This window comes from Heterodontus francisci, chromosome 17 (genome assembly GCF_036365525.1).
Source record: "Heterodontus francisci isolate sHetFra1 chromosome 17, sHetFra1.hap1, whole genome shotgun sequence".
NCBI lineage: Eukaryota > Metazoa > Chordata > Chondrichthyes > Heterodontiformes > Heterodontidae > Heterodontus > Heterodontus francisci.
Window position 1 is genome coordinate 94,065,424 of NC_090387.1, and position 13,051 is coordinate 94,078,474.

The 13,051-nt window shown below is 47.7% G+C and overlaps 1 protein-coding gene across 3 annotated transcripts in view; it reads left to right on the forward strand.

Moving 5' to 3' along the window:
- Positions 1–13,051, forward strand: part of LOC137379292 (C-C motif chemokine 18-like) — a 391,661-nt gene that overhangs the window by 30,426 nt on the left and 348,184 nt on the right. For 2 of the 3 annotated variants that reach the window (XM_068050025.1, XM_068050024.1), the window contains exon 2: positions 4,930–5,015. The exons of the other annotated variant lie outside the window; for it this stretch is intronic. In XM_068050025.1, coding sequence (XP_067906126.1) covers positions 4,934–5,015 — 82 coding nt within the window. In that variant the 5' untranslated portion in view covers positions 4,930–4,933. The remainder of the gene's footprint in view (positions 1–4,929; positions 5,016–13,051) is intronic. 3 annotated transcript variants of the gene reach the window in all.

Sequence of the window (13,051 nt, forward strand, 5' to 3'; positions counted from 1 at the left end):
CAACTCATAGTCTCACTGTGTTCAAACAGCACTATTCTAAACAGTAATTATTAATAAATTACACTAATTAAAACAAAACCTTAGTAGTACTAACCTTATCACTTACAAGCTGGCGATTTGAGGGTTTAAAAAAAATAACTTTTTTCCCCTTGATTTTTAAGCTATTTACAGGTAATAACAGCTGTTACTTACCAACCAATCAGATCTTCCATGATGCCAATTGTAGTTTTTTTCCTCTTTTGAAACTCAGTGCGCGCTGACACAGCCAGAGAGCCCGCCGACTGCCGCTGCTCCGGATCCACCTCCTCCCAGGTCCACCGCCGACTGCCGCTGCTCCAGATCCGCCTCCTCCCAGGTCCGCCCGCCGACTGCCGCTGCTCCGGATCTACCTCCTCCCAGGTCTGCCCGCCGACTGCCGCTGCTCCAGATCTACCTCCTCCCAGGTCCAACACCGACTGCCGCTGATCCGGATCCGCCTCCTCCCAGGTCCGCCCGCCGACTGCCGCTGCTCCGGATCCGCCTCCTCCCAGGTCCGCCGCCGACTGCCGCTGCTCCGGATCCGCCTCCTCCCAGGTCCGCCGCCGACTGCCGCTGATCCGGATCCGCCTCCTCCCAGGTCCGCCCGCCGACTGCCGCTGCTCTGGATCCACCTCCTCCCAGGTCCGCCCGCCGACTGCCGCTGCTCCGGATCCACCTCCTCCCAGGTCAGCCGCCGACTGCCGCTGATCCGGATCCGCCTCCTCCCAGGTCCAACACCGACTGCCGCTGCTCCAGATCCGCCTCCTCCCAGGTCCGACTGCCGCTGCTCCAGATCCGCCTCCTCCCAGGTCCGCCCGCTGACTGCCACTGCTCCGGATCCGCCTCCTCCCAGGTCCGCCCGCCGACTGCCGCTGCTCCAGATCTACCTCCTCCCAGGTCCAACACCGACTGCCGCTGCTCCGGATCCGCCTCCTCCCAGGTCCGACTGCCGCTGCTCCAGATCCGCCTCCTCCCAGGTCCGACTGCCGCTGCTCCAGATCCGCCTCCTCCCAGGTCCGCCGCCGACTGCCGCTGCTCCGGATCCGCCTCCTCCCAGGTCCAACACCGACTGCCGCTGCTCCAGATCCGCCTCCTCCCAGGTCCACTGCCGACTGCTGCTGCTCCGGATCCGCCTCCTCCCAGGTCCAACACCGACTGCCGCTGCTCCAGATCCACCTCCTCCCAGGTCCACCGCCGACTGCCGCTGATCCGGATCCGCCTCCTCCCAGGTCCACCCGCCGACTGCCGCTGCTCCAGATCTGCCTCCTCCCAGGTCCACCCGCCGACTGCCGCTGCTCCAGATCTGCCTCCTCCCAGGTCCGCCCGCCGACTGCCGCTGCTCCGGATCCACCTCCTCCCAGGTCCGCCAGCCGACTGCCGCTGCTCCGGATCCACCTCCTCCCAGGTCCGCTGCCGACTGCTGCTGCTCCAGATCCACCTCCTCCCAGGTCCGACTGCCGCTGCTCCAGATCCACCTCCTCCCAGGTCCGACTGCCGCTGCTCCAGATCCGCCTCCTCCCAGGTCCGACTGCCGCTGCTCCAGATCCACCTCCTCCCAGGTCCGCCCGCCGACTGCCGCTGCTCCGGATCTGCCTCCTCCCAGGTCCGCCCGCCGACTGCCGCTGCTCCAGATCCGCCTCCTCCCAGGTCCGCCCGCTGACTGCCGCTGCTCCAGATCCACCTCCTCCCAGGTCCGCCCGCCGACTGCCGCTGCTCCGGATCCACCTCCTCCCCGGTCCGCCTGCTGACTGCTGCTGCTCCGAATCCACCTCCTCCCAGGTCCGACTGCCGACTGCCGCTGCTCCGGATCCACCTCCTCCCAGGTCCGACTGCCGCTGCTCCGGATCCACCACCTCCCAGGTCCGACTGCCGCTGCTCCGGATCCGCCTCCTCCCAGGTCCGCCGCCGACTGCCGCTGCTCCGGATCCAATTCAAAACTACAATTCAAAAAGTACCTCATTGGCTGCAAAGCAATTGGAGATATTTGGTTGTCATGAAAGGCGCTATATAAATGCAAGTTTTTTTTATATAAGCAGAGTATGACAGGAAGGGATAGAGTGTTGCACGGTAATATTGCATCAGTGAATATGGTCAAATCAGGGAAAAATGGTAAAAGGTTAAAATTAAAGGCACTTTATCTGAATGCATCTGAATGGAGGCAACTCACCACCTCCTCCAACACCAGGGCAATTAGGCATGGGCAATAAATGCTGGCCTCGCCAGCGACACCCATAATGCCATGAACGAATAAAAAAAACATTCGTAACAAAATAGACAAATACATGGCACAAATACAGACAAATGGGTTTGATCTAATCGCCATTACAGAGACATGTTTGCATGGTGACCAAGACCGAGAACTAAATATTCCAGGTTACGTGACATTTGGAAGGCAATGTGGAAAAGGAGGAAGAGTAGCTCAGATAATAAAAGATGACGAGGATGGCAATGAGAAATAATCTTGGCTCAGAAGATCAGGAAGTAGAATCAGTATTGAGTGAAGATTAGGAATAACAAGGGTCAGAAAATGCTGGTGGGAGTAGTTTATAAGCCCCCTAACAGTAATCATAGTATTGGACAAAGTATTAATCAAGAAATGAGATGCTTGTAACAAAGGCAATGCAATACTCGTGGGTGACTTTGAACTTCATATGGACTGGACAAATCAAATCGGCAAAAAGTAGTTTGGAGGATGAGTTCATGGAATGCATTCAAGACAGTTTCCTAGAACAATACATCGTGGAACAAATCACGGAACAGAGTATTTAGGAATTATGGAATTAGTGTAGGATTAGTATGAATGGGTGGTTGATGGTCGGCACAGACTCGGTGGGCTGAAGGGCCTGTTTCAGTGCTGTATCTCTAAAATAAAAAATAAAAAAATAGCTGTTCCCATTAGCTGATGATACAAGGACTAGGGTACACAGATTTACAGTTGTGGACAGGAGATTCAGAAGGGATGTGAAGAAGAACTTTTTTATGCAACGAGTGGTAATGACCTAGAACTTGCTGCCTACGAGTGTGGTGGAAGCGGAGACAATGAATGATTTCAAAAGGAACTTGGATGGGTACTTGAGGGAAATAAACTTACAGGGCTACGGGGATAGCACAGGGGTATGGAACTAACTGGGTTGCTCTACAGAGAGCCGGCATGGACTCCATGTGCCAAATGGCCTCATTCTTTGCCCTTATGACTCTGATTCTATTTTGTCCTGTTTAATGGGACAGCATTAATTAGTAATCTCATACTAAATCATCTAGAGAAGATTGATCTAAAATGAAAGAATTTCACATTGAATTCGAGAGTGAAGTACATAAGTGCGAAACTAGATTACTAACCTTAAATAAATCCAATTACATAGATATGAGGAGATGAGTTGGCTCAGGTAAATTGAGAAATGTGATTAAAAATGAGATGACGGGTAAATGAGCAAACATTTGAAGAATGTTTCATAATTCTCAACAAATCTCCATTTCATGAAGAAATAAAAATTCCACAAGAAAAGTGACCCATCTATGGCGAACTGCAGAGGTTAAGGATAGTATGAGTTTAAAAGAAGAGGCTAATAATGTTGCCATGAAGAGTAATAAGCCTGAGGATTAGAAGAGCTTTCAAAACAAGGAAAGGATGTCAAAAAAATTGATTGAGGTAAAAATAGAATATGAGAATATATCAGCCAGAAATATTAAAACAGATTGTAAGAGTTTCTACAAGTAGGGAAAAATGAAGAGATTAGTGACAGTAAACATTGGTCCTTTAGAGGCTGAGACAGGATAAATTATAATGGGGAGTAAGAAAATGGCAGAGATATTGAACAAATATTTTGTGCCTCCCTTCACAGTAGAAGATACAAAAAACTTAGCAGAAATAGTGAAGAACCGAGGCTCTAATGAGAGTGAAGAACTTAAAGAAATTAATATTAGTAAAACAAAAGTACTGGAGAAATTAACAAGAGTAAAATCTGACAAATCCCCTGGACCTGATAACCTACATCCTAGGATTCTAAAAGAGGTAGATGCAGAGATAGTGGATGCACTGGTTATGATTTTCCAAAATCCCTAGAGTCTAGAATGGTCCCAGCAGATTAGAAGTTAGTAAATGTAACACCACTATTCAAGAAAGGAGGGAGAGGGAAAACTGGGAATTACAGACCAGTTATCCTGACGTCAGTCATCGGGAAATGATGGAATTCTTTATTAAGGAAATGGTAACAGGGCACTTAGAAAATCATAACATGATTACACAGAGTCAACATTGTTTTATGAAAGGGAAATTGTGTTTGACAAATCTATCAGAGATTTTTGAGGATGTAACGAGCAGGTTAGAAAAAGGGGAACCAGTAGATGTATTGTGTTTGGATTCTCAAAATACAGTTATTCAACAAGGTGTCACCCAAGAAAATAGCTTTATTAGCATGGATAGAGTTCCTCTCAAGGGCAATTAAGGATGGGCAATAAATGCTGTCCTAGCCAGCGATGCCCACATCCCATAAATGAAAAAAAAGGTTGATTAAAGGACAGAAAACAAAGAGTAGGGATAAACGGGGCATTTTTGGGTTGACAGGCTATAAGTAGTGGAGTGCTGCAGAAATCAGTGCTGAGGCCTCAGCTATTTAATATCTATATTAATGACTTCGATGAAGGCACTGAGACTAATGTATCCCAGTTTCCTGATGATACAAAACTAGGTGGAAATGTAGGCTGTGAGGAGAACACAAAGGACAGAATCTTAATAGTCAGGAACGCATTACTAATTGAAGCAGAATTTGCTGTGCCTCTTTTACTCTTCAACGGTATTAGCATCTGCTTTTAGGTTTCCTGGCCAATTGCAGAGATTGGATGCAATGACAAACCACACCTGTCAATGAAGGCTCTTTATTTCAAGGCTCTTTATTTTTTATTACCTGGCAGGGGTATGAATGGCTGCAGGAAATCTTGCTGTGGAGGCAATCAAAGAGCTGGAGAATGGAACCAAGATGTGGGAAGGCTGTCTCCCGGTTTGTAGGCTTGTTTATTTATTTTTATTATTATTTATTTATTTAGAGATACAGCACTGAAACAGGCCCTTCGGCCCACCGAGTCTGTGCCGACCAACAACCACTCATTTATACTAACCCTACATTAATCCCATATTCCCTTACCATATCCCCACCTTCCCTCAATTCTCCTACCTCCTACCTACACTAGGGGCAATTTACAATGGCCAATTTACCTATTAACCTGCAAGTCTTTGCCTGTGGGAGGAAACCGGAGCACCCGGCAGAAACCCACGAGGTCACAGGGAGAACTTGCAAACTCCGCACAGGCATTACCCAGAACTGAACCCGGGTCGCTGGAGCTGTGAGGCTGCGGTACTAACCACTACGCCACTGTTCCTGGAGGTTATGATACAGTTAGGTCCAGGAGAGAAGTCCTTTTCCCTAATGAAGGGAGGAGAAGGCCATTTAGCTTAATGAAACAGGAACAGCTGGAAGTGACAGAGGTTAGCAACAGGAATGTGGTTCCCAGGACATGAATACAGTGAAGCAAAAGGTTTGATAAGCTCATGAGGTCCAGCAAGAACAGCCTCACCCGGCAGCCATCACTCTCCCACCTCCTTAACTTCCTCCTGAACAGCACTCCTCTGACTGACACACCTCGCTGTCACACATTCCTTTCTCTCCAGCCTTCTCCTCAAATCTCCATCTCAAGAGACAGCACACACTCACACTCACCCTATTGCCCTCTCACTCCCACTCCTCACATTCACTCTCCTTAAATGTTCACCATCCATCCTCAGCAATTAGTTCATTTCTCACACACCTAAATTGTTGCTTTTCTCATTGGAGGAGAGAGCCCACAACTCCAGGGAGAGGCAGAGAACTGGGGGGTGGAGCTGCAGCTACACTGACCACGATGGAGCAGGAAGCCCTGGAGACTGGCAGGGTGGCACGTGTACAGACCATTGGCAATGGAACGATGGGGTTGGCCCAGAGAACTGGTGACAGCATTAGATAATGAACTGCCACATGGCGCTTAACTGTCACTCAAGTTGAATCGATGTCAGTAAGACTTGAAATATCATGATCTGCACTATGCTGAGTTTGCACCCTTTTGCACTTTCAGCACTAACTCCTGTCTTTCATCATCCACAGCTCCTTCACAGGTCACAGTGGAGATAATGAGGGACCAGCCCGAAAAGTCCTGAGGACGACCAGCACTGAGAATGCACCATCACATGACTCCTGTGCAGCCTCCACCATCACAGATACACACACTCAGTAAATCAAGCATCTCAGATAGATGGGAACACATCACATGTAATCAGGAGCTCGAAAAAGTAGTGGAGAGTCCCCATTGGAGGGTGCATGACAATCCAACGTCTGTTCAGCTGGATGCACATGCTGAGCCGTGGGGGTCACTAATAAAAAAGGAATTTGTGGAGCAGCAATGGGAAATGTATAAGCTGCTGTCAGCATTTCCAGAGGCCGTGCTTACCCTTCAGAGAGAATGGAAGACTTCATCTCAAGCATGAGTGCCATGATGTCTCAGGCATTGGTGCTGATAACCACCTCCACAGAAAGAGTGGCCACCCTCATAGAGAATCAAATGTGGCAGGTCACTGAGTACATGCTAGCCCACAGCAATGGCCTCCACACTCTGACTGCCACTTTACAAAGGATCGGACAAAGTCTTGCCTTGGTGGCTGAATGCCTCACTGACCTCTAGCCAAGTGTTCTCCCACTCTTGGCTCGCAGGGAAGTGCATGTGGGCCCTCAGAGGGAAGATGGAGAAAGGGCACATGGTCCTCTCATGGCGCTCCCACTTCTCAGCCCTTGCCCTCCCCCGCCCCCTTCCCCCCCCCCCCCACCCCCAACAGACATGAGCCCTGCATCCTGCCCCCATGATAGAGTCTGCCCCTGCACAGGTACAGGTGAGGCAGTCTTTGGCAGTGCCCTCACGGGCTCCAAAACCCAGAGGACGTCTGCCACAGACATCTCGTGTTAGGGCTGGGGAACAAGCAGCCTGTCTCCAGCTCACCTGAGGCCATAGGGGCTAGCACCATGTAGACTGATAGAAATTGTAAGGGGAAGGTGTTTCAATTGTACAAAGGGATCCACTTGGGTGCTTATAACCTGTTAATGTTTTATTAAAAGCAAAATGCTGCGGATGCTGGAAATCTGAAATAAAAACAAGAAATGCTGGAACCACTCAGCAGGTCTGGCAGCATCTGTGGAAAGAGAAGCAGAGTTAACGTTTCGGGTCAGTGACCCTTCATCGGAACTGACAAATATTAGAAAAGTCACAGGTTATAAGCAAGTGAGGTGGGGGTGGGGCAAGAGATAACAAAGGAGGTCTAGATTGGACCAGGCCACTTAGCTGACCGAAAGGTCACGGAGCAAAGGCAAACAATATGTTAATGGTGTGTTGAAAGACAAAGCATTAGTACAGATTAGGTGTAAATACACTGAATATTGAACAGCAGCAAGTGCAAACCTGAAAAAAAAGTGGGTAAGCAAACTGAACAAACGAAGATGAAATGAAATAAATGCAAAAAAAAAGATTGTAAAAAAGAATGTAAAAAAAAAGGAAGAAAAAATAACTAAAAATGAAAGTAAAATGGGGGATGTCATGCTCTGAAATTATTGAACTCAATGTTCAGTCCGGCAGGCTGTAGTTTGCCTAATCGGTAAATGAGATGCTGTTCCTCGAGCTTGTTTTATTAATGTTCTTTATTTCAATGAAAGCATAAATTTATGTGAACTCGTCACTCTGATGGTCTCTACTTCGTTGCCACTTTACACCCTGGTCAGTTTCATTCCAATGAATGGAATGAGCAGCCTTGATGAGGAGGGAAGGATAGGACTGTGACGTCTGGCTGGGTGACTGTAGGAATCTGATGTGGATTTGTTCTGTCTAACCTAGGGTAGTCATTTAAACTAGCACCAGGAAACTATAAAGTACTGTATTCAATTTACAGCTTAGATTAATGAATAGAATTCCCATCGGGGTAAGTATAACAGTAACTGATTTAATAAGTGTATTAACACAGAGCAGGTCTGAAGGCATTTTAATTCAAATTAATAGTTTATACAAGGTACTAAAAGATTCAAAGAGAAAATATAAATATTTGTTTAGGTCATGGATGGGCAGCTGAGACTGTTGCTTGCAATTCCTGCGCCATGTGGGAACTTCAGAACACTTCAGATGTCCTGGAGGAGCATAGAGTTATACAGCACAGAAACAGGCCCTTCGACCCATTGTGTCTGTGCCGGCCATAACGCACCTATCTATTCTAATCCCATTTTCCAGCACTTGGCCCATAGCCTTATATGCTATGGCGTTTCAAGTGCTCATCTAAATACTTCTTAAATGTTGTGAGAGTTCCTGCCTCTACCACCTCTTCAGGCAGTGTGTTCCAGATTCCAACCACCCTCTGGGTGAAAAAACTTTTCCTCAAATCGCCTCCAAGCCTCCTGCCCTTTACCTTAAATCTATGCCCCCTGGTTATTGACACCTCCGCTAAGGGAAAAACTCTCTTCCTATCTAACCTATCAATGCCCCACATAATTTTGTACACCTCAATCATATCTCCCCTCAGCCTTCTCTGCTCTAAGGAAAATAACCCTAGCCTATCCAGTCTCTCTTCATAACTGAAATGCTCCAGCCCAGAGAATCTCCTCTGCACCCTCTCCAGTGCAATCACATCCTTCCTATAGTATGGTGACCAGAACTGTACACAGTACTCCAGCTATCGCCTAAGTAGTGTATTATACAGCTCCATCATAACCTCCCTGCTCTGATATTCTATGCCTCGGCTAATAAAGGCAAATATCCCATATGTCTTCCTAACCACCTTATTTATCTGTGCTGCTGCCTTCAGTGATCTATGGGCAAGTACACCAAGGTCCCTCTGACCCTCTGTACTTCCTAGGGTCCTACCATCCATTGTATATTCCCTTGCCTTGATAGTCCTCCCAAAATGCATCACCTCACACTTCTCAGGATTAAATTCCATTTGCCACTGCTCTGCCCATCTTACCAGCCCATCTATATCGTCATGTAATCGAAGGCTTTCCTCCTCACTATTTACGACACCACAAATTTTCGTGTCATCTGCGAACGTACTGATCATACCTCCTATATTCACATCTAAATCATTAATGTAAGGGTCCCGGCACCGATCCCTGCGGTACACCACTGGTCACAGGCTTCCACTCACAGAAACAACCCTCGACTGTTACCCTCTGCCTCCTGCCACTAAGCCAATTTTGGATCCAATTTGCCAAATTACCCTGGATCCCATGGACTCTTACTTTCTTAACCAATCTTCCATGCGGGACCATATCAAAAGCCTTACTGAAGTCCAAGTAGACTATATCAACTGCCTTACCCTCATCTACACATCTAGTCACTTCCTCGAAAAATTCAATCAAGTTTGTTAGACACGATCTCCCCCTGACAAAGCCATGCTGACTATCCTTGATTAATCCCTACCTCTCCAAGTGGACGTAAATCCTGTCCCTCAGAATTTTTCCAATAGTTTCCCTACCACTGATGTTAGACTCACTGGCCTGTAATTACCTGGTTTATCCCTACTACCCTTCTTGAATAATGATACCGCATTTGCTGTCCTCCAGTCCTCTGGTACCTCTCCTGTGGCCAGAGAGGATTTGAAAATTTGTGTCAGAGCCCCTGCTATCTCCTCCTTTGCCTCACACAACAGCCTGGGATACATGTCATCTGGGCCTGGGGATTTATCCACTTTTAAGCACGCTAAAACAGCTAATTTATTTCTTCTTTTTTTTCTTTCTTTGGCCTCCTTATCTCGAGAGACAATGGGTAAGTGCCTGGAGGTGGTCAGAGGTGTGTGGAGCAGCGCCTGGAGTGGCTATAAAGGCCAATTCTAGAGTGACAGGCTCTTCCACAGGTGCTTCAGAACAATTTGTTTGTCGGGGCTGTTACACAGTTGGCTCTCCCCTTGCGCTTCTGTCTTTTTTCCTGCCAACTGCTAAGTCTGTTCAACTCGCCACACTTTAGCCCCACCTTTATGGCTGCCCGCCAGCTCTGGCGAACGCTGGCAACTGACTCCCACAACTTGTGATCAATGTCACAGGGCTTCATGTCGCATTTGCAGACATCTTTAAAGCGGAGACATGGACGGCCGGTGGGTCTGATACCAGTGGCGAGCTCGCTGTATAATGTGTCTTTGGGGATCCTGCCATCTTCCATGCGGCTCACATGGCCAAGCCATCTCAAGCGCCGCTGACTCAGTAGTTTGTATAAGCTGGGGATGTTGGTTGTCTCCAGGACTTCTGTGTTGGAGATACGGTCCTGCCGCCTGATGCCAAGTATTCTCCGGAGGCAGCGAAGATGGAATGAATTGAGACGTCGCTCTTGGCTGACATACGTTGTCCAGGCCTCGCTGCCATAGAGCAAGGTACTGAGGACACAGGCTTGATACACTCGGGCTTTTGTGTTCCGTGTCAGTGCGCCATTTTCCCACACTCTCTTGGCTAGTCTGGACATAGCAGTGGAAGCCTTTCCCATGCGCTTGTTGATTTCTGCATCTAGAGACAGGTTACTGGTGATAGTTGAACCTAGGTAGGTGAACTCTTGAACCAGAGCGTGGTCGCCAATATTGATGGATGGAGCATTTCTGACGTCCCGCCCCGTGATGTTCGTTTTCTTGATACTTCCTCCCTTTCAATGCTAATATGTTCAAGTATATCACAATCCCCTCCCTGATCTATCTCTACACCTACATTGTCCTTCTCCATAGTGAACACAGATGAAAAGTAATCATTGAAAACCTCACCTATGTCCTCTGGCTCCACACACAGATTGCCACTTTGGTCCCTCAAGGGCCCTACTCTTTCTCTGGTTATCCTCTTGCCCTTAATATACTTATAAAATGCCTTAGGATTTTGCTTTATCTTGCCTGCCAGAAATTTTCATGTCCCCTCTTTGCTCTCCTAATTACTTTTTTAAGTACCCCCCTACACTTTCTATACTTCTCTAGGGCCTCCGCTGTTTTCAGCGCTCTGAATCTGCCATACGCCTCCTTTTTTTCCCTTATCCAATCCTCTATATCCCTTGACATCCAGGGTTTCCTGGACTTGTTGGTTCTACCCTTCACCTTTACGGGAACATGTTGGCCCTGAACTCACTATTTCCTTTTTGAATGACTCCCACTGGTCTGATGTAGACTTTCCTACAAGTAGCTTCTCCCAGTCCATTTTGGCCAGATCTTGTTTTATCATATTGACATCGACCTTCCCCCAATTCGGTACTTTTATTTCCTGTCCCTCTGTGGCCTTTACTATAACTACATTAAATCTGACAGAGTTATGGTCACTATCCCCAAAATGCTCCCCCACTGACACTTCCACCACTTGTCTGGCTTCATTCCCTAGGATTAGGTCCAGTACTGCCCCTTCACTTGTAGGACTTTCTACGTGCTGGTTCAAAAAGCTCTCCTGGATGCACTTTAAGAATTCTGCCCCTTTTAAGCCTTTTGCACTAAGACTATTCCAGTTGATATTGGGGAAGTTGAAATCTCCTCCTATTATTACCCTATTATTTTTACAGCTCTCTGAGATTTGCCTACATCTCTCCTCTATCTCTCCCTGACTGTTTGGAGATCTGTAGTAAACGCCCAGCCAAGTGATTGCCGCCTTTTTGTTTTTAAGTTCTACCCATATGGCCTTATTTGAGGAACCGTCTAAGATATCATCTCTCCTTACTGCAGTAATTGGCTCCTTGATCAACAGTGCAATGCCACCTCCTCTTTTACAACCTCCCCTGTCACGCCTGAAGATTTTATACCCTGGAATATTGAGCTGTCTGTCAGTGCTGCCCTTCTGTCAACCATGTCTCTGTGATAGCAATAATATCATATTCCCATGTGTTAATTAATTCCCTCAATTCAGCTGCCTTACTAGTAAGACTCTTTGCATTAAAATAGATGCAGTCCAGCCTTGCATTTTTCACTAGTGCCTTAACAGATCTATATTTGCTCTGTCTTCTAGACTGACTCAGTTTCTCTTCTATATTTGACTGTGCATCACCCCTTACTGTCCGTCGACTCTGTATCCCATCCCCCTGCCAAATTAGTTTAACCCCCCCCCTCCCCCCCTGTTCCGGTTCAGGTGTGACCCGTTCAACTTGTACAGGTCCCATCTTTGCCAGAAACAGACCCAGTGATCCAGGAAACTAAAGCCCTCCCTCCTGTACCATCTCTTCAGCCACGCATTCAAAGAACAAAGAACAGTACAGCACAGGAACAGGCCATTCGGCCCTCCAAGCCTGCGCCGATCTTGATGTCTGACTAAACTAAAACCTTCTGACCTCCGGGGACCGTATCCCTCTATTCCCTTCCTATTCATGTATTTGTCAAGATGCCTCTTAAACGTCGCTATCGTACCTGCTTCCACCACCTCCCCCGGCAGCAAGTTCCAGGCACTCACCACCCTCTGTGTAAAGAACTTGCCTCGCACATCCCCTCTCAACTTTGCCCCTCTCACCTTAAACCTATGTCCTCTAGTAACTGACTCTTCCTCCCTGGGAAAAAGCTTCTGACTATCCACTCTGTCCATGCCGCTCATAACTTTGTAAACCTCTATCATGTCGCCCCTCCACCTCCGTCGTTCCAGTGAAAACAATCCGAGTTTATCCAACCTCTCCTCATAGCTAATGCCCTCCAGACCAGGCAACATCCTGGTAAACCTCCTCTGTACCCTCTCCAAAGCCTCCACGTCCTTCTGGTAGTGTGGCGACCAGAATTGCACGTAATATTCTAAGTATGGCCTAACTAAGGTTCTGTACAGCTGCAGCATGACTTGCCAATTTTTATACTCTATGCCCTGACCGATGAAGGTAAGCATGCCGTATGCCTTCTTGACTACCTTATCCACCTGTGTTGCCACTTTCAGTGACCTGTGGACCTGTACGCCCAGATCGCTCTGCCTGTCAATACTCCTAAGGGTTCTGCCATTTACTGTATACTTCCCATCTGCATTAGACTTTCCGAAATGCATTACCTCACATTTGT